The 27770-nt window shown below is 43.9% G+C and overlaps 1 protein-coding gene across 2 annotated transcripts in view; it reads right to left on the bottom strand.

Annotated features, from left to right (window-relative positions):
• The window catches only part of Myo5c (myosin VC), a 92238-nt gene that overhangs the window by 38693 nt on the left and 25775 nt on the right, over positions 1-27770 (bottom strand). For both annotated transcript variants that reach the window (XM_047540793.1, XM_047540795.1), the window contains exons 9-18: positions 26953-27059; positions 23454-23719; positions 19218-19299; positions 16648-16788; positions 8738-8863; positions 6186-6269; positions 3010-3144; positions 2508-2605; positions 1467-1553; positions 858-969 (exon numbers count right to left, since the gene is read on the bottom strand). In XM_047540793.1, coding sequence (XP_047396749.1) covers positions 858-969; positions 1467-1553; positions 2508-2605; positions 3010-3144; positions 6186-6269; positions 8738-8863; positions 16648-16788; positions 19218-19299; positions 23454-23719; positions 26953-27059 — 1238 coding nt within the window. The remainder of the gene's footprint in view (positions 1-857; positions 970-1466; positions 1554-2507; positions 2606-3009; positions 3145-6185; positions 6270-8737; positions 8864-16647; positions 16789-19217; positions 19300-23453; positions 23720-26952; positions 27060-27770) is intronic.

Raw genomic sequence — 27770 nt, 5'->3', positions numbered from 1 at the left:
AATACTGGGGATTGGACCCATGAGAGCATTACCATTGAACTATATTGCCAGTCCTTTTTTATGCTTTATTTTGAGACAGAGCCTCACTAAGTTGCTGAGGTTTGCCTCAAACTTGTGATCCTCCTGCCTCAACCCCCGGAGTTGCTGGGATTACAGGGGTGTGCAACCATGCCTGGCTAACATTGTTACCTTGATATTAAGTAGAAAAATTCTCTAGGAACTTATACTTGAAGTTTCTGTTAAAGCTTCATTTGCAGAAGGAACAGGATTTAGGGGAAGTTGTCCTCGGAGGGAGGGAAGGAACGAGTGTGTTCTCAGCAATTCTCATTTGAGCTGCTGGGAATGTCAGCCTCCCTCACGTGGTTTCCATGCAGGTGTGGGAGAAGCGGGAGAAGTCTGGTTTTCTGTCTTGATTTTGGGTTCCCTTCACCATCCCCTTGGCTGGCCATCATAACTTCTCCATCTCTTTTCCACCTTAACTCACCACTTCGACAATAATCTAAATCCACCCTCAGCACCAGATCTGGCGCCCACTTGGCTTGGTGATCTCAGCTGACCACATCTAACGAGCCAGGTTCATGGACGATTGAATTAGATTGTGAGACAACAAAGCAGGATCAAGGGACACTGGGGGAAGCCAGAGCTCGGACTTGGGATCCTAAAGAAGACACCTGCCGTCTGGAGCTTGGGCTCCAGTGCTGGCATCTGTTTTGGACTTGCTCAGGGCACATTCCCTTTCTTCTTAGGCGTCCCTGACAATTACAGCCCTGAGGCTCAGAGGCCATGATGAAGAAGCACAATTGGGAGGCATGCTTTTCAGGAAGAGCCCGTGGTTCCAGGAGGTGAGGAAGACTGACCTGGATGAGCCTGTGCAAAACCACCTTGCACACCTGCTTCTTATCACTGAAGGCAAGCTCCTGCTGGGTCATGAGGATGCCATAGCGGCTGTAGAACTCAATGTACGTCCACCTGCAAAGTCAAAGGCGGATCCAAACCAGGCGTCCAGAGAGAAAACTCTTGCTGTCCATGCACTCTGCTGCCTGGCCTGCCACCCAAGTTGCCATAGGAGTGGGGCAGTGGAGCCTGCTCTGGTGACCATGGCACTGACCTTTGCCCCCTCCATGGGACACCACCAAGACCACCCCAGCACGTGTGGTGCTCCCGGAACTGTTTCTGTTAACACCAACCCAGCCATCATCCTCTTCCTCCCCTTCAGCTCCTGTTCCCGGTACACTGGGGAGGCAGCAGGGAGCATGGCCGCTGGCAGCTGAGCTGGGGCACTGGGTTGCTTCAAGTGGCTTCTGTCCCACACACAACCTCTCTCTCACCCTCTCTGGCCTTCCCACAGAACAGTGGGACAAAACTTGGGTGCACCTTGCAGAAGCCAGAGTGTGGAAGAAACCACACGGCAGCCATGCCCTTGGTTCTCAGCACACACCGAGGCTAGACAGAGGGCGACGACGTACCTGGAAGGATAGCTCTGCGCACTGATGCGGATCGTCTCCAAAACGCCGCAGGCTCGCAGCTGCTGGACAATTCTTTTGGAGTCAAACCTTGAGGAAGCCGAATGTAAAATGTGCCAAGTGTTGTAATTGATAAACGTGCCTGTCACAGCCAGAGCAGGGCTGCATGGACTGCAAGTCCCAGACAGCAGTGCCCGGGCCTGTCACCCCCATGCCAGGCACATGGCACCTCTGTGAACCAGTCAGAGGGCTGTGGTGGAGAGGTGAGGACAGAGCACGACTGGGGAGGAGGCCACAGGGAGGCCTGTGGGGCCAGGAGGACTTTGGTTTGAGCTTTGAATGACAACCAGGCGGAAAGAAATGCATGAACTGCCCTGGTTTTCATGCCCATTTAATACAGGAAGTCCTTTACAAAACACCCAACAGGTGGCCTTCCAGCACATCCAACTCTAGCCCTCTTTTCCTTTTTCTTTTTTTACTGGGGATTGAACCCAGAGGCATTTAACCACTGAGCTGCATCCCCAGTTCTTTTTTTTTTTTTTTTTAAGACAGGGTCTCACTAAGTTGCTTAGGGCCTAAGTTGCTGAGGCTGGCTTGGAACTTGTAATTCTCCTACCTCAGCCTCCCTAGCTGCTGGGGTTATAGGCGTGAGCCGTCATGCCTGGCTTCTCTAGGTACCTCTTTTAGCTCTTAGGGTTCCTGATCTTGGGGTCCCTGAGAGCAAGTCTGACGTCTTGTGTCATGTGTGAGGACGTATTTTCCACTCTCACAGCCTTTCTTCTACACACACACGTGTTCTGACAGTCACACAAAGGTCCTGGCCTTCTGGGCTGCATGACTTTAGTTGAAGACTTTGGTCAACTCTGGAACCAAGGGGGCTAAGCCAGAGGGGTTGAGCGAGCACATGTAAAGGGCAGCACTGTTTTGAGTCATTAAGAAATGAAGAAATAGTAAAGTTCACCATGATTATTAGCAACTTCTCCAACATCATGAGAGAAACTGCTTTCCCAGTGTTTTCGTTCTTCAAGGTATAAAAACACTTACTCAAAGGGCAATTTCTCATCATTTGGCTTGATGCATCGAACATAGTGGGGTGTTGTGGCATTGAGGGTCTCCATGAGCAAGTACAGAGAGCTGCGGAACTAGGAAACAGGGTCAGAGATCAGACATGGTTCTGAAATAATTTAATGATTTTGTCAAAGTAAAATGAAGTCCAGTCTTGGCAAGTTGTTCAAAATGAAAAGTTAACTTCACACATAAACATCTATTATGGAAGGTTTCAGATCATGACTTTGGTTGTTAGCATGACCTATGCTCTGTCCAGTCCTCCCAGAGAGCAGAAGAGTGGTACAGAATGCTCTATGCAAAGTCCAGCTTGATCAGGTGTGTGTTGCCCTGGAGTTTAGAATATGGTGACAATGAACTTTTTACATTTGTGAGTGTACTGGATTTGAAGAGGCCCACAGTCCATGACCAGGCCTGGGGTGTTAATCCTATGAGTGCCTAGCTCCCCAGTAACCCCTTGGCCCTCAGCACCTACTGGTACCTTGCTCCCAACTGTGGTCCGGAAGTGCTTGCTGTTCGACTTGATAACTTGCTTTGCAGATTTAACTGTGATCATTGAGCCAAAAGGGGAAGAAGGAATGGGATTTTCTTGAAAAAAGTTGGCACAGAGACGAAACTGGAAGTAACAGAGAGTACTTCAACATCCAAAAGTGTCTGTCCACAGTCCAGTGCAAACTAAATAGTTCCAATAGCCATCTAAAGTTGTGGGTAGTATAGTGACAGCCTCAGCCACTATCCACAGCCAGAGCTCAATCCTGCTCAGGGTCATCTTCACTAGGGATTCACCAGGACAGGGGACATAGAGGAACGTCTATATCTAGAAATCATTTCGAGGGTCAGAAAAGTGAGGCACTTACTATTCCCACTCTGTGCCCGGCTCACCTGGAATCTCCTCCCTCCTACCCTGCCTTCTCATCCCTGCAGATCTAAACACTACCAGGAGTTGAGGCTCTATTAAAATGTTTTCCAGCTGCTTTCTCTTTGTAACAATCTCCCTGATGTCCAGCATGAGTTAATCCCTGTCTTCATCTTTTATTTGTACCTATTTTAAGGCACTATTACTTCCTTCCTTGTATCAGTTATTTCCCGATATTTTACTTTTGTTTTGGTGCTGGGCCTCCAGCATGCTAAGCACATGCTCTGTGCTGCCGAGTTACTCCTCCAGCCCCTGTTTCATTCTTTTAGGCTTATTTTTTAAAAAATATTTTATTTTATTTTTTACAGACTGCATTTTGGTGCATTGTACACGAATGGGGTACATCATTTCGTTTCTATGGTTGCGCACGATGCAGATTCATACCATTCGTGTAATCATACATGTACATAGGGTAATGACGCCTGTCTCATTCCACCATTTTTCATACCCCCTCCCTCTCATTTCCTTCTACATAATCTAAAGTTCCCCCATTCTTCTCTCACTCCCCAGCTCCCCACCCCCATTATATGTCATCCTCCACTTATCAGGGAAAACATTTGGCCTTTGGTTTTTTGGGATTGGCTTATTTCACTTAGCATGATATTCTCCAATTCCATCCATTTATCTGCAAATGCCATAATAGTATTATTCTTTATGCCTGAATAATATTCCACTGTGTATATATATCACAGTTTCTTTATCCATTCATCTGTTGAAGGGCATCTAGGTTGGTTCCACAATCTAGCTATTGTGAATTGAACTGCTATAAGCATTGATGTGGCTGCGTTAATGTAGTATGCTAATTTTAAGTCCTTTGGGTATAAACTACAGAACACTAAAGAAAGAAATTGAAGGAAATCTGTTTCATTCTTTTAAATCAGACATTGATGATGTCCTTCCAGGCAGAACTCTGCCTAATGTGTCCTTGTATACCCTTGGGAATCCATGAACTGAAGCTCCCATGTGTGCTCAGTAGATACACCCATTTCTGTTTCACCAACATCTTCTAGACTGGACCCTGTGGGTACTCAGCTTGGAGCTGAGTAAATTATTACTGGTAAATTAAATCAACTTTTTTTTTTTTAACAAAAGATGCAGTTCATTTCAATATTGACTGCTCCATAATAAGCCAACTTTAATAACTCCAGTTGTCATGGCCTGGCATTTATTTATGATCATCTGTGCAAGTCCCTGGGCTCCTTTGGGAAATTGCCAAAAAGCTTGAATATCAACAATGCACTAGGATATTTAAAAGGAGGGAAAATAAATATAATACTCAAGTCACAGAAACAAAGGCTTATGCATGAAATATCCTTATTCTCAAAATTTCATAAGGAAATATCTAAAGAGAAGAAGCCACAAGTCATTCTTTTGGTGACCTATTCATCATAGGGAGTTGTGGATTTGAGGACCCTACACATGTCAAGCAGCACGCCCTTCCTGACATGCCTCCCTCAGCATGATTTCTCGTTATCTTAGACCTACCAAACCTGCTGGCTTACATGTCCATCTAGAGGGGCGTTGTTCCCTCTGGGCCCTGAGCTCCACCAGGGCAGGAGCCCTCCAGGCTTGCTCACTGCATATCCCCAGAAGTTAGGACAGCACCTGACACATGGAAAGTGCTATCTACATGTGTGAATGGCTAAATTGAAAGTGAATTGTGATTCTCTGATTGGGTTAGCTGTCCTTCCTCTCTGGCATCTGCACATTTGGTTTCTGATTTACATAGAATTGATTTATAATTCTTTCAGCTTCTAGAAGCATGTTTATGCCCAATTTAAAAAGTAGTTATTTTTGGCCAGGCACGGTGATGCATGCCTGAAATCCCAGTGCCTTGGGAGGCTGAGGCAGGAGTATTGCAAATTCAAAGTGAGCCTCAGCAGTTTAGTGAGGCCCTAAGCAACTCAGAGAGACCCTGTCTCTAAATAATATATTTTTTTTAAAGGACTGGGCAAAGGACTTAAAATCAGCATACTACAGTGATGCAGCCACATCAATGTTTATAGCAACTCAGTTCACACTAGCTACCTATGGAACCAAACTAGATGCCCTTCAACAGATGAATTGATAAAGAAACTGCGGTATATATACCCAATGGAATATTACTCAGCCTGAAAGAAGAATGAGATTATGGCACTTGTAGGTAAATGGATGGAGCTGGAGAATATCATGCTAAGCAAAATAAGCCAATCCTAAAGAACCAAAGGTCAAATGTTTTCTCTGATATGCGGATGCTAATTCCCAATAAGGTGTGTGTGTGTGTGTGTGTGTGTGTGTTTATGGTTCAGGAATAGAGGTATTTTGGACTAGGCAGAGGGGAGTGAAGGGAGGGGGCTTGGGAGTAGGAATGATGGAATGAATTGGACATTATTACCCTATATACATATATGATTACATGATCTGTGTAACTCTATATCATGTATGACCAGACAAATGAGAAGTTATACTCCATTATATATGATATGTTGAAATGCATTCTACATAGTCAGGTATAACGAATTAGAACAAACCAAAAATACATTTTAAAAAAGGGCTGGGGATGTGACTCAGTGGTTAAGCGCCCCTGGGCACCAAAAAAACCCAAGTTATTTTTGTATCTATGAGCCAGCCAAAACTTGCTGTTTCCCAGATGGCATATGTGTACCCCATCCTCTCCTCCCTCTTCTCTTTCCTGAAATACATCTAGACCCATGTCAGTTACATAATGAACAATATTCATTACCCCTTAGGATTCTACGAACCTTGCTTGCTCTCAGGGTTTCAACCAGCATGTCATAGACAGTGTCTCTGTTCTTCTCAAGGAAACCTTCACATTTATACTCTACCTATGTAGACAAAGGGATTAGTTATTTTCAAAGAGACAGGATCTAAGTTTGGTTTTGTTTCTTTCCTTTTCTCTTTTTTTTCTTTCCTTTTCCCCTTCCTTCCTCCCTCCCTTCCTCCCTCCCTCCCTCCCTCCCTTCCTTCCTTCCTTCCTTCCTTCCTTCCTTCCTTCCTTCCTTCCTTCCTTCCTTCCTCTTCCTTCTTTCCTTCCTTCCTTTTTTGTTTCTTTGTGATGCTGGGGATTGAACCCAGGGCCTCATACATACTAAGCACAGGTTCTCTCACAGGGCTCTACCCCAAGCCCTCTTTCTGGGCTCTATCCCAAGCCTCTCTTTTTAAAGAAACTTTAATAAAATGACTTATAAACGCAACCTTACAAGGAGATTCCTGTTTATCAAAACAATCCCTTTCCAGGTCGCCTTGGGAAGCCTGAATGGTCATCTGATACACAGACCCAGATGCTCCCGCCGTACACTGCCCACACTGCACTCACCCGTGGGTGCCCTCAGTCCTTTCTTGTAGCATGTGCAGTTCATGCAAGAAAACCTGGTTTAGGGCTGCTTTTGCTTGTGAAGCCACCAGCAGGAGGAAGAAACTGAGTGGTAACCCTTGGGTCACATAGAAATGTTTTCCTAAATCAGCACTGACATGGAAGAAAGGAAACAACTACCCTCTGCCTGAGCTGCGAGGCACTGCCCAGCCCTCACTGTCGGGCCGTGAGTGGTAAATGCTTGCAATGCTTGAATTTGGCTTGGAAAAACTCTCCATGCACTCTTTCCTGTTAGGAAGGCTTCTCAAATTCCTCAAGCAAATCCTGGGTGGCTGTCTAAACATTCAAAACCCCATAGTTTATGCCTCTGGATTTTAACATTTAATATGTGATATATTTCACAAATTAAAAATAGCCCAGAAATTAGTTTTAAAGCTGCAGGTGTAGCTCAGTGGTAGAGCATTTGCCAGGCGTGTGAAATGTCCTGTGTTTGAACCCCACCACTGCAAAAAGAAAATTTTTAAAAAAGTCGACTCTGAGCAGACAGGCCTTTGGGGTGCTGAGCTCTGGAGCAGGGTCTCCTGGTATGGACCCTGCCTGGTGGCCCGGGTTGAGGAAGGGTCCTTGCTGCTGGGTTAGGAACCAGGAGTACTGACTGTTTGTAAAGACTCTCCTACAAACGAAGTGCATGGATTGTTGCAGAATTCTTCCCGAATGGTGGTGAGAGACACTAGTATAAATGGACAAAGGTTTACCCAATGTAGAGCTTTGCAGGTCGAGGGAGATCATTTGCAGGCACAGTGGCCCAGGCAGCTGGGTGCCTCTGTTGGGGACCCTGGGTCAAGTTGCTGCATCTAAGCCTAGCTACCTTGCTCTCAGTAGGATTTTATTCCTTTGACTAATTAGATCCAGACTCTAATCTAACCTTTAGTGTGTGTGGGGGTTTTTCCCACCAAGCCATAATCCAAAATGCTGCTAGTTCTTTTAAAAGAGCACTTCTTGGAACTAGTAGATGAGAGAAGTAAATGTATAGAAACTATGTATAGAGCTAGACCCTTGAACTACATCTCATATGTGATTTTTGTGGCGTCTGATCTTTTCTTTTTTCCCTTTTCCCCACAGGACCAGAACCCTGACATTATGAATGACAGTTGGAAATTTAATTTGGCATATCATTATTCATCTTATAGGCATCTTTTCAGGAATCCATCTCAAAGACTCTAAGCATTACATCATATTTAACTGTACTCTGGCCTTTCAAGGTTATTGTCCTCTCCTCCAGCCCCAAGCAAGCAAGTGGGAAGTGTACAGGGAGCAGGAGTCCCCCAAGGAAGGAAAGCAAACAAGAATGTGCATTCGGGGCAGGCACTTATGGTGAGTTTTCTTTTTTCCTTCTATTTCTAGAAACTTTCTATGAAGAGATTTTAAAAATTATTTTTCTCTTTATGAAAGTAACATCTGCATAGTAAAAAAAAAAAAAAAAAAAAAAAAAAGGAGCTGCATAGAAAACAAAGATGAAGTAGAAAACTGACCACCTCGAGTTACCCTATGTTGTCACTGTGATAAAGATACTCTGGTTTAATGAAAAAGGAAAACCACACACACAAAAAGAAATAGTTTTCATCCCTGGAATCAATTATTCTGTCCTGATTATCACAAATTTATAGAGAAAACAAATTTGTAAGAGGTTAATGAATTTAGCAAACGTCAAAAATCAAAATTCCAAAAATCAGAAATGAAATCCATTAATGACAATTGTCTTTAAAGCAGTACAGTTGAGACTTGATGTACTTTGTAATAAAAACAAAATAAGCATGTAATAAAAATAAATCAAGCATCATTAGTTAGACACATTTGCACACTTATCCTTCATCAAAGCTACATGCTACGTGTGACTTGAACCCCACCAGAAAAGTCACTGACCACACCTCTGGGAAGCTGCATTGGCCTGGGCAGAGAGTGCGCAAGACCTCGCCATACCTTATCAGCAAAGTGCTGGATGATAAAGGACGTATTTGACATTCTAGGTTTTTCAAATAAGGGGTTCTTGTTGACAAAATTATTATACAGTTTTTGAAGCCAATTTTCATCAGTTCCATGTGGTAACTGGAAAAGAAAAGCAAATGAGAGATGAAAGACGATAGGGACGAGAAAAACCTGATCTAGACAGGAGGCCCTCCCTTTGGTTTGTCTTTTGATTCTGGGGATTGAACTCAGGAGTAGTCTACCACCGAAACACCTCCCCAGACCTTTTTATTTTTTATTTTGACACAGGGTCTCACTGAGTTGCTTAGGGTCTTCCTAAGTTGCTGAGGCTGGTGCTGGAACTCGTGATCCTCCTGCCTCAGCCTCCCAAGTTGCTGGGATTACAGGTGTGCACCACCACATCCAACTCTTCCCTCTTATTAAAACAACAACAACAACAAAATCCTGTTGACATTAATCTATCTTTGATCTTAATAATCTTTAGGGTAGTTTTAAAAATTATTTGATGACTAATAATCATCATCACATAAATAAAATGGGCAACATGTTGTGATTCTTCCCCAAGAAGTCTCAGAGTTCAGGAAAAACACAATGGGAGGGAGATCCAAGATGGTGGACTAGAGGGAGGCTGCAATTCTTGTTGCTCCATAACTCCGGTTTTAAGCAGAGGATATCTGTTTCTTGGTAAGGCAGTTTTTGCTGCTTATCGATCCCCTGCTGTTTACCCCATTTGTCTGCTGTGATCACTTGCAGTCTGTCAGCATATCAACGTGTTTTTTGAGTGCAGATTGCTCACTGTCAGGCGCCTATCATCCGCCATTCACCTGTCCTTCACCTGCCTTACACCTATCCATCACCCAACGCACGAGGTTCACCTCCCGATCGTCCCACAACAGTCAGCAAACTGATTGCCCACCACCGGTGGAGCGCCAGCTGCCTGCTGTTGCCTGCAAGTTCACTGTTACAGTACCTGCAGGTTTGATTACATGTGGCTGCTGCCACTTTGAGACAACAGCCAGGCCCTGTAGGACCCCTGGCCGGACTGACTGAGCCCTGTCTCCAGGATCCCTCAGCCCGACTGATCACTCCCTGCCTCTCGGGCCCTCACATCGACTGACTGCTCCCTGCCGCCAGGACCCCCAGACCAACTGACTGCGCCCTATCACCGGGACCCCAGACTGACTGATTGCACCCGGCCTCCAGGATCCCACAACCACACCAAACACACCCGACCTCCAGGACCCCTGCCTAACCAATTGCATCCTGCCTCCAGGACCTCCTGTTGACCACATCCACACACTGAGCTGCAGCTCCCCATTCGCCAACACATTTCGAAGCCAGAGCAGCCATCTTGGATAATCCTGGAAGCCATAGCTCCAATCTTTTGATGGGGCAAAACCCATCCTAAGACGCCTGCTGGAGACTTGAAGCTCATTGTCAGGTACCTCTCATGCATCAGGCTACTGAACTCTGGGAGGTTTCATTACTATATGACTGTTATACTGTAGATTTTCTTTTTTCTCCTTATTGAACAATTTTAAGTTTTTATTTCTTTACTTTTCTTGCTCTCTTTTCCTTTTGTTTAACTGTTCCTTCAGAACCTTTTTCTCCCTTTTTTGCATGCTAACATCCAATTTCTTTTGATTATACTCTCACCCTTTCTATTATCTAGAACTTCTGTATATTCTTTTCTTATCCCATTAACAGGCACATTCTACATCCCTCTGCATCCTCTTTGTCCTCCATTTGAAACTGCAGACCTTATTGCAAATCTGTTTGTTTTACTGAAGATAATATTTGAACTCATTCTGTTTATTATGACAATTTTGTTATTGTCCTCATAGGGGCTATTTGGTCTAGGATTGCATAGTGTCTGATTTGGGCACTGCTAATATTGATCTCCCCTTAAAAAAAGGGTTTTGGAAACCTATAGGGCCACTATAAGCCTATAGGGGAAATCTGCAATACCCCAGATCTGTACTGCTAGAGGGGAAGATACATGAACAACATGAAAAAACAAGGGAAGAAAATGATCCCAACAAATCTAGATTCTATATTAATAGAATCCAATGACAGTATGTTAGAAGAAATGTCAGAAAAGGACTTCAAATTATACATGATTAAGATGATTCGTGAAGCAAAGGATGAGATAAGAGAGCAAATGCAGGCAATGAATGATAATACCAATAAGCAGAAAGAACAAGTGCAGGAAGCAAAAGATCATTTCAACAAAGACATAGAGATTCTAAAAAAAAAAAAAATGGAAATCCTTGGAATGAAGGAAACAATAAACCAAATAAAAAACTCAATGGAAAGCATCACCAAAAGACTAGACCACTTGGAAGACAGAACCTCAGACAATGAAGACAAAATATTGAATCTTGAAAATAAAGTTGCCCAAACAGAGAAGATGGTTAGAAATCATGAACAGAATCTCCAACAACTATGGGACATCATGAAAAGACCAAATTTAAGAATTATTGGGATTGAGGAAGGCACAGAGATACAAACCAAAGGAATGAACAACCTATTCAATGAAATAATTTCAGAAAATTTCCCAAACCTGAAGAATGAAATGGAAAATCAAATACAAGAGGCTTACAGAACACCAAATGCACAAAATCATAACAGATCCACACCAAGGCACATTATAATGAAAATGCCTAACATTCAAAATAAAGATAGGATTTTGAAGGCCGCGAGAGAAAAGCATCAGATTACATATAGGGGGAGACCAATATGGATAGCAGCCGACTTCTCAACCCAGACTCTAAAAGCTAGAAGGGCCTGGAACGACGTATTTCAAGCTCTGAAAGAACATGGTTGCCAACCAAGAATCCTATACCCAGCAAAACTAACCTTCAGATTTGAAGATGAAATAAAATCCTTCCATGATAAACAGAAGTTAAAAGGATTTACAAATAGAAAGCCTGCACTACAGAATGTTTTCAACAAAATATTCCATGAGGAGGAAATGAAAAACAACAATGGAGGCCAGCAAAGGGAGGAACTACCTTAGAGAAAAACCACTCAAAGGAGAAACCAAGCCAACTTAAAAACCAAAAATAAGACAAATGACTGGGAATGCAAATCATATCTCAATAATAACCCTGAACGTTAATGGTCTAAACTCATCAATCCAAAGACATAGACTGGCAGAATGCATTAAAAAGAAAGACCCAACAATATGCTGCCTGCAAGAGACGCATCTCATAGAAAAAGACATCCACAGACTAAAGGTGAAAGGATGGGAAAAAACCTACCATGCACATGGACTCAGTAAAAAAGCAGGGGTTTCCATCCTTATATCAGATAAAGTGGACTTCAAGCCAAAGTTAGTCAGAAGGGATAAAGAAGGACATTTCATACTGCTAAAGGGAACCATAAATCAGGAAGACATAACGATAGTAAATATTTATGCCCCAAACAATGGTGCATCCCTGTACATCAAACAAATCCTTCTCAATTTCAGGAATCACATAGACCACAACACAATAATTCTGGGTGACTTTAATGCACCGCTGTCACCACTAGATAGATCTTCCAAACAAAAACCAACCAAAGAAACCATAGAACTCAACAACACAATCAATAACCTAGACTTAATAGACATATATAGAATATTCCATCCATCAACGAATGGATTCACTTTCTTCTCAGCAGCACATGGAACCTTCTCGAAAATAGACCATATGTTATGCCACAAAGCAGCCCTTAGGAAATGCAAAAAAATAGAGATACTGCCTTGTGTTCTATCAGATCATAATGGTCTGAGAGTAGAAATCAATGACAAAATAAAAAACAGAAATTACTCCAACACCTGGAGACTAAATAATATGCTATTGAATGAAACATGGATAACAAAAAACATCAGGGAGGAGATAAAAAAATTCTTAGAGGTCAATGAGAACGATGATACGACATATCAAAATCTCTGGGACACTATGAAAGGAGTACTAAGAGGAAAATTCATTGCATGGAGCACATTCCAGAAAAGAATGAAAGGTCAACAACTAAATGACCTAACATTACAGCTCAAAGCCCTAGAAAAAGAAGAACAGAATAACAGCAAAAGTAGTAGAAGACAGGAAATAATTAAAATCAGAGTGGAAATCAATGAAATTGAAACAAAAGAAACTATTCAAAAAATTGACAAAACTAAAAGTTGGTTCTTTGAGAAAGTAAACAAAATAGACAAACCCTTAGCCTCAAATTACTAAAATTTGTGATGAAAAAGGAAATATCACGACAGACACCACTGAGATACAGAACATAATGAGAAGCTACTTTGAAAATCTATATTCCAACAAAATAGAAACTACCGAAGATATTGACAAATTTCTAGAGACATATGCTCCTCCCAAACTGAACCAGGAAGACATACATAATTTAAACAGATCAATATCAAGCAATGAAATAGAAGAAGCCATTAAAAATCTACCATCCAAGAAAAGCCCAGGACCAGACAGATTCTCAGCCGAGTTCTACAAGACCTTCAAAGAAGAACTCATTCCAATACTTCTCAAAGTATTCCAGGAAATAGAAAAGGATTGCACCCTACCGAACTCATTCTATGAAGCTAATATCACCCCCATACCCAAACCAGGCAAAGACACATCAAGGAAAGAAAATTTTATACCAATATCCTTGATGAATATAGATGCAAAGATCCTTAACAAAATATTGGCAAATCGTATCCAAAAACATATTAAGAAAATTGTGCACCACGATCAAGTGGGGTTCATCCCTGGAATGCAAGGATGGTTTAACATCGTAAATCAATAAATGTAATCCATCATGTCAATAGACTTAAGGATAAGAATCATATGGTTATTTCAATTGACGCAGAAAAAACGTTCGACAAAATACAACACCCCTTCATGCTGAAGACACTAGAAAAAATAGGGATAGTAGGAACATACCTGAACATTGTAAAGGCTATTTATGCTAAGCCCATGGCCAATATCATTCTTAATGGAGAAAAACTGAAACCATTCCCTTTAAAAATGGGAACAAGACAGGGATGTCCTCTTTCACCACTTCTATTCAACATTCTCCTCGAAATTCTAGCCAGAGTAATTAAGCAGACCAAAGAAATTGAAGGGATACAAATAGGAAAAGAGGAACTTAAGCTGTCACTATTTGCGGATGACATGATTCTATATTTAGAGGATCCAAGAATCTCCTCCCGAAAACTTCTAGACCTCATCAATGAATTCAGCAAAATAGCAGACTATAAAATCAACACACATAAATCTAAAGCATTTTTATATGCAAGCAATGAAACAGTTGAAAGGGAAATGAGGAAAACAACTCCATTTGCAATAGCCTCAAAAAAAATAAAATACTTGGGAATCAAACTAACCAAAGAGGTAAAAGATCTCCACAATGAAAACTACAAAACATTGAAGAAAGAAATTGAGGAAGACCTTAGAAGATGGAAAGATCTCCCATGTTCCTGGATAGGAAGAATTAATATTGTCAAAATGGCTATACTACCAAAAGTGCTATACAGATTCAATGCAATTCCAATTAAAATCCCAATGACATACCTTACAGAAACAGAGCAAGCAATCATGAAATTCATCTGGAAGAATAAGTATCCCAGAATAGCTAAAGCAATCCTTAGCAGGAAGAATGAAACAGGGGTTATCGCAATACCAGAACTTCAACTATACTACAAAGCAATAGTAACAAAAATGGCATGGTATTGGCACAAAAATAGACAGGTAGATCAATGGTACAGAATAGAGGACATGGACACAAACCCAAATAAATACAATTTTCTCATATTAGACAAAGGGACCAAAAATATGCAATGGAGAAAAGATAGCCTCTTCAACAAATGGTGCTGGGAAAACTGGAAATCCATATGCAGCAGAATGGAACTAAACCTCTATCTCTCACCCTGCACAAAAATCAACTCACAATAAATCAAGGACCTTGAAATCAGACCAGAGACCCTGTATCTTATAGAAGAAAAAGTAGGTCCAAATCTTCAACTTGTTGGCTTAGGATCAGACTTCCTTAACAGGACTCCCATAGCACAAGAAATAAAAGCAAGAATCAATAACTGGGATAGATTCAAACTAAATAGCTTTCTCTCAGCAAAGGAAACTATCAGCAGTGCGAAGAGAGAACCTACAGAATGGGAGAATATCTTTGCCACTCATACTTCAAATAGAGCACTAATTTCCAGAATATATAAAGAACTCAAAAAACTCTACACCAAGAAAACAAATAACTCAATCAATAAATGGCCTAAGGATATGAACAGACACTTCACAGAAGAAGATTTACAAGCAATCAACAAACATATGAAAAAATGTTCACCGTCTTTAGTAATAAGAGAAATGCAAATCAAAACCACACTAAGATTCTATCTCACCCCAATTAGAATGGCGATTATCAAGAATACAAGCAACAATAGGTGTTGGAGAGGATGTGGGGAAAAAGGTACACTCATACATTGCTGGTGGGGTTGCAAATTAGTGCAGCCACTCTGGAAAGCAGTGTGGAGATTCCTTAGAAAACTTGGAATGGACCCACCATTTGCCCCAGCTATCCCACTCCTCGGCCTATACCCAAAGGACTTAAAATCAGCATACTACAGAGATACAGCCGCATCAATGTTCATAGCTGCTCAATTCACAATTGAGGGAAAAATAACAGAAAGAATCAAACCTCATTACCCTATGTGAATGTATGATTATGCAAATGGTATGTTGTTACTCCATGTACAAACAGAAACAACATGTATCCCATTTGTTAACAATAAAAATAAATTAAAAACAAAACAAACAAACAAACAAACAAACAAACAAAAAACACAATGGGTTCCATGACAGGAGCTTCCTTTCTGGCTAAGTGGGACAGGACTCACACCTGACTGGGTCTACCTCAGGAAAATGGGTTTTCTTAACTAAGAAACTACCACCTTGAACTAAGATCTTACCTCCTCAAATTGAGCTTCTTGTAAAACTTGTTCTTGATACTGGTGATTTTGACACTATCAATTAAATTCACCCCAAACTCTGTGACTTCAATACCCCACTGTGTCTAAGTGACTCCTGCATTAGGTGTTCATGGCTCTGTTCTCCTAGGAAATACCTGTGTAGAATAGATACAAATATTTCCTAGCAGTTTCTTGGGCCTTGGCACCCTGTGCCTTGTGGATCATTCTGGAACCTTGGCCCTGATGCCTGCCCTTTAATCCTATGTACTGTAAGGGCTGAAGCGCAGGTGGCACCAGAAAGGACAGTTTGTGAGAAGAACCTCAGAACTGAGAATTCTAAGAAGAAATGTGTTATCACCATTATTTTTTTTCACTTTTTATCATTATTTTTAACACAAATAAATCTTTGGAAAAGAAACAAAAACTATATTTAAGCATCAAAATACATCAATTATACCAAAAACATGACCACTCCCTGGGGATTGTTCTGGTGGAACATTGCTGGGCTGACCCACTGTGAAGCTGTTCCTCCCACAGGGTAAAAATAACAGGACCACTCCTGGCGGCCTCTTCAGGATCAGACAGTGTTGATTTTCCAGCTACACCTCCTGGTGACTCACAAGAACCGGGAAGAGAGAACTCCATTCTTGTGAGTCATTAACAACAGCAGGCGTCATTTGCTGTTTCCATGGCTACTGTGTATACGAAGTACACTGGGGGGCAGCCTCCGAGGCCACCTCTTTGCTGGACATCACCCAAGATGTCCTGTCTGCTGCCCAAGGGTGGTGTGCATGTGCTGAGGGAGGGAGGTCCACCTGGCCCTGGGTTCCTGCTATGATTGCTATCCCAGAATTAATATCTAATCAGTTGTGCAAGACATCAGGAATTTACAAATATTACTAAAAAAAAAAAGAGATAAGATCATTAAAAATTTTGTTTTTAAACTTACCAAACATTCTTCATCCAGTAGTTCCAGAATGCCCATCTTTGCTTCAATCAGGTCAATAACTGGCTGGTTGTCATAAAAATCTATCAGAGTCCAAGGGATATCTTCCTTCATATATTCTTCTTGTTCAAGTTTAAAGACATGCTGGGTGTCCAAAAATTAATATAGAAAGAAGAATATTGGAGTGTGTGCCCAAAGAGCAGGGCGCAAGCATTTGGGAAACTAGATAAAGGGGTTGATTGAACGTTTAAGTTTAAACAGAAAGACCCTTGTTGGCAACCACCCTTTCTGAGGACCAATGTCCCGAGCTCCCAATGTGGGTGCAATTGTCATTCTCCCACCCACTCTTAGTGGGTCCCATCTTCCTCATGTCACCACCATCACAGCATGGTTCTCAGTGTGGCCCTGGAGCACCTCCCGCTCCCAGCAGATCCAACCTCTTTGGTCTGGAGCAGACCGGCTGCAGGTGGCGGGCAGGGGCAGCCCTCTGAGGATGCTTGTGCATGGCTGTTTTGGGAAGCCCACAACTTAGAGATCTGTGTTGACTACTTGTTGGGGCCGTGAGGGTATCAGAGAGGCTTCCTAGAGGACAGGGCAGGCTCATTCTGGAGGACAAAAGAAGCTGTGACCGGCAAGTGGCTGGCTGAGGGGAGTAAGCAAAAAGAAGAGTTCCTACAGCAGGATCCCAGTGGGGATGGTTCGGGGCCTCAATAGGCGGTTGAGAGGTGAACCTTGCACAGGCCGTAGAGTACAGCAGGGATGGGGAGGTGATGAGAAGGCAGAGGATGGCAGAGATCAGATTATGCACGGCCTTCATGTCCTCCCCAGAGGTCCTGTGGCTTAGGGCCAATGAGGGAAAAAGCAGAAAGGTCATGATGACACCTGGGGTGACTTCGAAGAGGGCAAGACAGAAGCAATATGATTCAGCCCAGTGTTCTTTGGTGGCTGAGACAAAACAAGGACTGGGGGAGGGGGAGGGATGAGGAACAGGGAAGAGGATAGGATGAATGGTGGGCTCAGGACACAGGTCAAAACGGTGCTAGTTTAGAAAAGGAGCATGGCAGGTAGGAGGGTGAGCAGGCTAAGAGGGCAGGGTGGTGAGTTCACTTCTGGGTCGTTCCTGTTGAGCCTCCTGGAGCATACGGTGCGGCCCAGCAGCAGCCAGGTGCACAGCCCAGAGACAGAGTCCTCAGCAGGCATCAAGTGCTGACCTGAGGGCAATGCCCCTCCTAGGGGTCTGCTCATTGACACAGGACACAAAGAAGGAGGAGAAGAGGGCTGGAAGCCAAAGCCCATGCTGTCCCCAATGTCATGCTGTCTTTTCCTGGATGCTTGTGTAGAAGAATGAAATGCCCGGATGCTGGGTACTAACAGTGATAAGCCTTTCCTTGGAATAAATGTCAGGGTTTAAAATGTGATTTCTATTTTGGATAGGAATCAAACTCTCTATGGAGTTTCCATCCCGAATGGATGGAAGCTAAAGGACAATGCTAATGATGAAAGCAGTCTAGCTTTCCACGTGGCTCTTCCGGCATAAAAATACCACACTAGCTTGTGGTGGAGCCAACATAGAATGATAACCTTTCATTTCATTGATCTCTGGTTAGGAATAAGGCATAAGTGCTGCTAGGGATTCAAAAATGAATTCAGTAAAATTCTTGCATTCAGGGAACTTACTTGAGAGGTGACAGTTGTATTTAATATAGGTAGCAGTATCAAATATCCATAAGTAACACATAGTTAACAGCTTTTAAGTGTGTTCTTCATCTTTGTATCTCAGCACTCAATTCAGTATCTGGAATACATACTCTACATTCAGCAAATTTGTTTTTGAATAAATGAATTTTCCCATTGTGGGAAAAATTGGAATCCATCTCTTGTCTCTTTCCAGCAGAAGGCATATTTGATATTGTAATTAGGAAGATACCACTTACGACTTGCTCTAAATTAAGGTTGCAGAAGCTCATTCCCATATCCCTCAGCCATCTGCTGTTAGTACTGATGCACTGAGGTTGACACTGGAGGGGGAGAGATAAAGAACACAAGTCCTGGCCTCTCTGGGTGCCCACGTCTGTTTAGAGATGTGCATGCAAACAATGATAATTCCATGTGGTAGAAGCAAGCACATAATAATGTTTCCTAACCCCAAGGAGTCAGAAGGCAGCAGAGAAGGCCCTCACGGAGATTAAATCTCAAAAGACAAGCCCAAGTTCTCCCAGTGAAGATGAAGCAATGGGGAAAGGATGGGAGCAGATGGGTTAAGGCAGATGCAAACATACAGAGGCTCACAAGACAGTGGAGCCTTCAGGAAACTAAAGAGTTTATCCTGGTTGCATAGAGAGTCTATCCAAGAAGGGCAGGTGACAACCAGAAGCTCAAAAGTTGGCTGGTGGCTCTGAAAGGTTGAAATGGAAGACGGGAGGGTGAGATTTCAAAATATGGCCACAAGGTGGCACAGAAATTCAGCATGTGGCTCCCTTGAGGATCAGGAAATTTGAAGAGGAAAGAAAACCAGGCCTCTTTCCCTGCTCAGGGCTGAGAACGAGTCCCAAGAAGGTAGAAAAGTCACCTACCAGGTTAAACTGTTGCTGCAGTTTTTCATTAGCATAATTGATGCAGAATTGTTCAAAGCTGTTCACATCAAAGGTTTCAAAACTGAAACAGAGTTTAAACAAAGTTAAAAAAAAAAGGACATGTATTCATTTATAGGCAAATTGTGTGTGTGTGTGTGTGTGTGTGTGTGTGTGTGTGTGTGATGCTGGGGATTGAACCCAGAGGTTTTATATTCTTTTCTAACAAATATCAGAGCTTAAAAGTTTATTGTTTTCTCCAAGTTTTAAATATACCTCTAGGCTTCCATTTTTAATATCCTGGAAGTTTATAAATAAGTCACCTTTATCCTCATTATCTCCAAAAGGGAATCTAGTTATGTACAAAACACCTACTCAAAGCCAGATGTTTAAACAGGCATGTCACAATATGATGTATCCTTTAATCCAAAACTTGCCTGAGATCAAACTCAGCTGTGTGCTGGAAAGGAGTGTCCAAGCTTTCAGTGAGAAAACCAAGTATGTCCTATATCCCCCCTCCTTGCCCACTGCACAGAGAGGCAGCATGAATTTCCCTCCCCAAGGTTAGCTCTTGCAGTTCCTGGAAGAAAAAGGTAAGGTCATCTAATATCCTATGGTTCCTCAGACCCCATCAGGGGCAGGGTGCACAAGGTCCTGCCTCCTCTTTCAGGCTTTTCATAGCTGTCTCTGAGGTTGCCCTGGAGTTGCAAACTCAAGAGCCTGGAGCAGCCAGGCAGGAGGCACAAATGGGAAACAGGCTAGATATCACACAATAGCGAATCCTGAGGGGCTGTGGCAAATGGGATTGTCCTAGGGGCAGCTGTTACTTGGTTCCTGCCAACTGCAGCCGTGGATGAAGGTAGGCTGGGAAATTAGATCACCTGATTCTCAAGAAAGGGTAGAAATCTGGACTTTTCGGTGAATCATTCCCTCTGTAAAACATGGTGCAGGCCAAACAAAGCACAAGCCCCAAATTTGTCACCTGGCCAGAGGAGCACCCTGCTGGGAGGAACTGGCTGAGGCTTTTAGGTGTCAGCATGCACACACATCACCTCCTTTCACCTCAACTCCGCCCCATGTGAAGGACTCCTTGACCCCACCATACACGAGGGTCAGAAGAGAACGTGACTCTGGTGAGGCCCAACAAGTACTGCCAGAAAGGTGATTTGTCCCCAGTTCCTGGTGCCTTCAAAGGCTTTTTTCTTAATCACTCTAATCCCAAGAGGTTTCTGCCAGCTCCAACCATGTGTACCCTGGAGTCTCACTTGACTGAGCCATTTTGGCTCAGTTTAGAATTCCCTGGCGGGTTAAGGGCCTGAACTGTCCTCTAGAGAACTTCAGGAGGAGTCAGGGCAGCCCTATTCCACCTCATCCTCCATGGTCCAGAAGTCTAGAGGCTGATGTGGACATGGAGGAGAGATGGGGGAAAATCAAATGGGCCTCATTATGCTCCAAGGTCCACAGCCAGACCAAGGGCAAGACTTTTCAGAACAAAGCAGAATGTCAAATATCAATGATTATTTTCATGAACTCTGAACTGAAGTTGGAAACAAAACTCATGCAAAGACCTAAACTTGTGATTTAAAATGCCAGAGGCGCATTGACTAGACCAGCACTCTGCACTTGAACAACGCATATGGTCTTCAAGGTCCTTCATAATTTTCCATTTGATCTTCACAGCAACCCTGTGAGAGAGGTCCGTCTCACAGACACAGGAACTGAGGTTTGGAGAGGTGCCGTGATTCTCTCAGGGACACACAGCTGGGGATGACGGAGCTAACTCTGTAGCTCTGATCCCCTGACCCAGTTCTTTCCAACCAACCAGTATAAACACACCACGGACCAACAAGTCACAGCCTTTGTTTCACTTGAATCTTAAACCTCAAAGCTCGCAACTTGACTTTACTCATTTTCAAAGAATAAAGAGTTTCCTCGTCCTCCAAGGCTTCCTTATTTCCAGGTCAAGCTGACCTCTCAGAAGTTGCAGGGTCTGCACAGGTGAGGGGCTAGTCTGCATATAAGCATGTTGGAGAAAGAGGGAAAGATTCACTCCAGGCTGCAGCTCTGCCCCTTGGAGGGTGTGCTTGCGTTTTGGAGGGTTACCATGAATTCACGGGTGGCACAAGCATGTGACTTTTGTAATTTCTGAAGAGGAATTTAATTTTAAATTAAAATCATAAATTTTCATGTGAAAAGTTGTTATGAATTCACAAATAATCTCTCAGGTTTGTTCACTTAGCTAAAAAACCAGATTTATTTCAGTGGTCCACAGGCTGGGTGGACCTGGGTCTGGCCTGCTGGTCATTCTCCTCACTCACTATTCCTTCCCATCCCTGTCCCTGCTCACCTCCAACACACTCACACCTGACTCCTTCAAGCCATCACCCCTGTATATACTTACCTGTCTGCCTACCCACTAAAACTAAGGCTCCAGAGGGCCTGGATCATGCATCTATTCTGTTCCCCAATTATGGCCCAATATAGTAACCGGCAAATGTTTGTTTATTGGATGAAAATAGGAAATATATTCTTTTTTTTTTTTTTTTTTTTGTGGTGCTGGGGATCGAACCCAGGACCTTGTGGTTGCAAGGTAAGCACTCTACTGACTGAGCTATCTCCTCAGCCCAAAATAATATATCCTTAAGGGTTGTTATTTATTTATTGAACCCTGGAGTACTCTACAACTGAGCCACACCCCCACCCCTTTTTACTTTTTTTTTTTTTTTTTTTGCGGTGCTGGGGATTGAACCCAGGGCCTTAGTGCTTGCAAGGCAAGCACTCTACCAACTGAGCTACATCCCCAGCCCTTACTTTTTATTTTAAGACAGAGTCTCATTAAGTTGCTGAGGCTGGCCTCAAATTTGCTATCCTCCTGACTCAGTCTCCTGAGTCACTGGGATTATAGGCATGGGCCTTTATTTTCAAAGTCAGTTTCAAAACACAGAATAGGAAATAACATTAGTCATAAATTCCCATGATAATGAAAGAGACTATTTTTAACCAGACTATGACTTTTTAAAAGTTTACTTAAATTTTTATTGACTGCTCAAATTCTTTCTTTGAACAAGGTAAGGTAAATAATTCACTAGACCCTCCCAGTAATGTATTAGTATTTTATAACTGTTGACATATACTATTAATTGGGAGCCATATGTATTAGAGTCTAAATTAAACAGTAACTCCCTTGTGGCATTGTCTCTCCTAAAACAGCTGAGGGAAGAGCTGACTCTATCTGGGTGAAAGCTCAAGGGCAAGGCTCTCCCCATGTCCACTGTGGGCAGCAGCAGGGGCATGACGTCCCAGGCACAGCTCTCCCTTTATGTGGGGAGGGGCAATTGAGCTGATTGTCACCAGGGTGTGGGGACTTCCAGTCTAGGTGGAATACTCTATGATGCTTTTCATGGGACAACTTTCCCCCTCTCCCCCTGAGAAGATGGGGATGGTCCTGGGGGAGGAACGAGGGCTGGGCATCTGAGGCCAGTTGCTGACAAACAGAAGCCTGGGTGGTGACAAGCCCCTCGAGCCCTGCTCCATGCTAGCTTCCACTCTGCCTCTTTGTAGGCATCTTCAGCTGGAGCCGGATCTGAGATTCATAAAAGCAGGACGGGTAGAGAAAAGGAAAAGAACAAAGTCCAGGGTGAGACCAGGTGTAGATCTTGGGGAGAAGGGGTGGAGCTTATCATCCTGACTTGGGAAAGGCTTTCTTCAGGTGGGTGCAGGTGAGAAAGCCTGGGTTTGAATCAGTCTCAGGCACCACAGCATGGCCAGGAGTTGGCCAGCTGTGGCTGTCACTTCTGCAAACCAGGAAAGTACTGCAGGGCTCTATGCCTCAGGGGTCTCTGGGGGAAACAGAAGAGGCCTTCACAGCACTGGACTCTCCTGCCAGTGGGACAGCTGTGAACAAGGTATGGAATCTTTCTAAGCTTTGATTGCTGCAGATCTAAAATGAGGACAGTCATCATGTTGTTTAAGGACTTGGAGAGAAACTACAAGGAAACCTATGGGTACTGGCGTTCTGTGAACCCTTGATGTTGGCCAGGATTAATTTAACATTTATGTATGCATTCTAAGTAAAAGATACCATGACCCAAGAAAATGTACTTAGTCTACACATGGAAAACAGAGAACCCCATCTTCATAACCATGCAAAACACAAAATTAGAAACAGAAGGAAGTGATCATTGACATTTAAGTGAGGAAAAAAAAAAACAAAAACAGGCTCACTGAAGAGAATCTTACCCATAAATGTCCAAAACACCAATAAAAGTGTGCTGCTTGCCTGAAAACTGCAATGCTTGGTTAATTCTCTCCACAATGAAATCAAACAGGTGAGCATAGATCTTTTTGGCCAGCGCATCCCTGGCGTTGATGGCCTGGGGCCTGGTCATGGGTTTCACCACTGTCTCAGAGGTTGTGACAATTTTGCGATTGCATAGCCACTGAGCAACTTTGCTTCTCTCCAGGCCCAGGAGCTCGCAGAACACCTTCAGGTGACTGTCATCCGCCTTTAAAAGCAAGCAAAACCTTGTCAGGACTGCCCAGATATCTAAAGTAGCATCACCCCATCAGCCCGGGGCCTTGCCTCTGGCCCCCACCTGGGCCTGTGTAAGAATGAAGGAAGAACTGGCAGGAGGGAGACCAGGCCTAAGGTAGTGGAGCAAATCAGGAGGGGCCCTAGTGACACAGATCCTGCACTCATCCCTGAGCAGGCACCACCGCTGTGATGCTGGGCCCACCGGTATTCTTCATTCTGGTCAAAGAACATCAATAGTGATGGCGGCTGTGGAAGCCATGGCCCCTGCTCCCGTGCACACGGACACAACCACCCGTCCTCTCTCATCCTTTTGCACCACACCAGGCCACCTGTCAGGATGTGTACTCACTAGCCCACCTGGTGAGGTCAGGGGTTTACCTAGGTGGGCTGCCCAGGAGTGCCCAGGTGTCGTGGCAGACAGAAGCTGGTGGGGTTCCCTCGGCTGGGCGAGCTCTTCTGTCAATATGAAGGCTATGGTGGGGGACTTATCCTGGATGCACCAAAGACTCTTACGCCTCTCCCAGGCCTGGGCATGAAAGCCACCTAGTGGCCAGCGGACAGGGAGAGGGAGAGGAGCTCCCATTTGTCTTCAGCCAGTGTGGACTGTGGGCTCTTGCAGCTTGGCATGGGGACGTGATGCCGTGCCACTGAGCACCATGGATGGTCTCAGGCAGGGGAACTTCCCACTCAGCCCAGCAGCATACCCGTGTGATCACTTCTTAAAAGCATCGGTATCCGGGGAGGAAGACCTTCTCGCTGTCCACCCAGCTGCCCTCTGACCAACACTACAATAACTGGTGTGCTTGATCTCCTCTCTGGGGAGGGACTGGCAGAGTCATTGGTTTCCTTCCTTCTAAGAAGGAACCAAACCTTCTAAGTAAAAAAAATTCAGCTATAGGTTCTGCTGGGAAGGAAATGCAAAGAGGCCACAGTTTTTAAAAAATGGCTTCATGTGAATTTAATTTGTCCAACATTCTAAGTGCCTGATATAAGTGAGTTATATGTGTGTACCAAAGCTAGACCAATAATTATGGGACTGGTAATTTATTTTCTTTCTTCCTTCCTTCCTTCCTCCCTCCCTTCCTCCTCCCCCTACCTCTCTCTCTTCTTTCTTTCTCTGGTACTGGATATTCAACCAAGAGCTTCATGTGTGCTAGGCAAGTCCTCTACCATCAAGCTATATCTCAGCCCTTTTAATTTTTATTTTAAGACAGGGTCTTGCTGAGTTGCCTTGGATGGCCTCAACCTTGGGATCCTCCTGACTCAGCCTCCTGAGTAGCTGGGATTATAGGTGTGCACTGCTGCATCTGGTTAAGATTGGTAATATTCCACAAAGATTCTTAGAATACTTACCAAAGAATTTGTAGTCTACCAATTTTAATTTCTCCTCCAAAATGCCACCTTTATGATAAACTTCATGAAATAGAGCTTAACATGATGATATTTTGGGGGAAATCACATTTTTAGTCTATGAGAGTTTGAGAAGAAAAGGGGCAGAAGCTCAGCTTCTCTGAGATAAATCAGCAAGGAAACAGGGGGAGCTGCCTCCTCAAGTACATTATATTCTCACACAGGCTGGTGTCACCTCTCCCACCTTTACAGTCATTTGAGAATCAACCACCGTGTGAGGTCTGGACATTGAGGGGATAGAGGGGAAAGAGTTGGAGGAGAAGAATTACTTCCTGGCCATAGGCAATAGCTCAAAGCACTGAGCCAGAGTGCATGCTCTGCTCTGCCTGACTCTTTCTCCCTAAACTGCAGATGCCAGAGAGTTGAGAAATCACAGGTTGCACAAAATTATTGACTGTTCCCATCAGTTATTTTGGGGATGCAAATAAAGACATGGTTATGGACTGTTTGTGTACCCTCTAAAATTCATACACGCAAGCTATCCACCGATGAGATGATATTTGGAGATGGGGCCATTGGGAAGTAATTAGAGTTAGCTGAGGTCATGAGGGTAGGGTCCCCATGATGGAGTTAGCACCCTTTTAAGAAGAGACAGCAGCCTGCTCTTTCCACCAAGTGAGGATGCAAGGCAAAGGCAGCCATCTGCAAGCCAGGCAGAGCATGCTCACCAGAACCCAGCTCTGCTGGTGCCCTGATCTCAGACTTCCAGCCTCCAGAACTGGGAGAAAGCAAACTTTGGTGGTTAAGTCACCCAGGGTATGATTATGGCAACCAGAGTTGATGCAGACATAGTAATACAAAGCCTTAAAGGTGAGGTGATTTTGTGCTTCATGGAAATGTATTTTTTCTACATGTTGTTCATTTCGTTTTCTTCTTCATATGGACATTGATGAGACTAACCAAACATGCCCCCTACCCAGCATCTCTGCTCATAAAATTTGTTGCAGAACAGACCTGTGCTAATCTTTATCTTGTGTCCATTCAATAGAGAAAACTATTGCAGAATTTACATGGGAATATGTTCTCAGAGAGGAAGCTGGCCCTGTGATGTGGATTGGAGCAGGTGTTAGGACGTAGCCTTTTGTCCAAAGCTGTGCAGTGCCCTTAAGATCCTACATGGTCTGCAACACACACTCCCCCTTCCTGGTGTCATCTGCCACCCTGCCTCACACTCCCTGCTCTCTGGATATGCTGACTTGCTTCTGTTACTCAGACACCATCTCCTTTCTGAGGGTCTTGGCACTTGCCGCTTCTTCTACTTCCAAAGTTCTCCTTCCATATACAGGCAGGGTTTGCATCATCATCTCCTTTGGGCCTCTGCCCGCAACCGCTTTATCAGAAAGGCTCTCCCTGACTACCCTACAAAATAGGCATGACTGCCCTGCACCCCAACCCTGCTTTATTTTCCTTCATGATGGATGTAACCAATCCTGGAACCTGTATTTGTTTATTATGCCTTCTGCCCTCCCTCCCCAGATCACAAGTTCTACGACAGGATTCTTATTTGGTTCAATGCTGTTCTCCAGAGTCCCTGGAACAGAGTAGGTACTTCAAAAATATCTGTTGAATTAAAGGGAAAAAAAACAAAAAACCAGAGAACCCCTGCCCCCATCACAAGGGGAGGAAGATTTATTCTTTGAAGCCAACCCCAGGAAACCCTTGCTTCCTCCTTCCTGCTAAACCAGTCTACCCAGCTGGTCCAACTGTGCATGGTGCTAATGAAAAGGCAGCTCAGCTGTGAGCCCGGCTTCCCACAACCCTCCAACCCAGGAAGGGCAAACAAACAGCACTCACGCTAACTAAGGATCTCTCGTTGCCCACTGCCGTGATCTGCACGTTGCCCAGATGCAGGATGGCTGCCAGGATCTTAAAAACATCCATCTGAAAATCCTCCTTCAAACCTGAAAGAAAGCATTTTCCCAAATTAGGGATGCTGCCTTTCTTTTCTTCCTAGAAAGAGAAGCACCTGGACCCTTTCAAAACCCTCTGGTACCTATCAGTGCCAAAAGCTGGGACAGGGAGCATGAAGTGGGCCTGGGGACAAGCCAGGTCACTGTGCTTTCCAGTCAACCTTCCTTCTGTAGGCACAAGGCGAACACGCAGCCCACTGGGCCTCCCCTCTGCCGTGGCTGCCAGGGAGCAGTGCAAAAACAAACATCCAAGTAGCCATTGTTCCATAGAAGGGTTCCACAGAAGGATAAGCTCTTATTTATTGTGTGCTTTTTTTTTTTTTTTCAAGTTGTAGATGGACACAATACCTTTATTTTATTCATTTATTTATTTGTGGTGCTGAGAATCGAACCCAGTGCCTCACACATGCTAGGCAAGTGCTATACCACTGAGCCACGACCCCAACCCATGTGCTTTCTTTATTTAGAAAGTTTTTCTTTTCTCTTTCTGCTCAGGAGTCCCTGGAATTCTCTTTGAGGTGGGGCGCTGGAGGGATCCCCTTTGTCCCTCTGGATCCTCCTCTGCTCTCAAGAGACTGACTTCTATAGACCAAGGCAAGGGACTCTCATGACCTCTGGCCCCTGACTGGGTTTGATTAGTGGGGTGCCCTAGTGGGTCACAGAAGAGGGCCCTGGGGGAACTTGCCTTTGACTGGCTCTGTG

This window comes from Sciurus carolinensis, chromosome 2 (assembly GCF_902686445.1).
Source record: "Sciurus carolinensis chromosome 2, mSciCar1.2, whole genome shotgun sequence".
NCBI classification, from domain to species: domain Eukaryota; kingdom Metazoa; phylum Chordata; class Mammalia; order Rodentia; family Sciuridae; genus Sciurus; species Sciurus carolinensis.
Note: the sequence above shows the minus strand (reverse complement) of the source record. Positions and strands in the feature narration are given on the sequence as shown.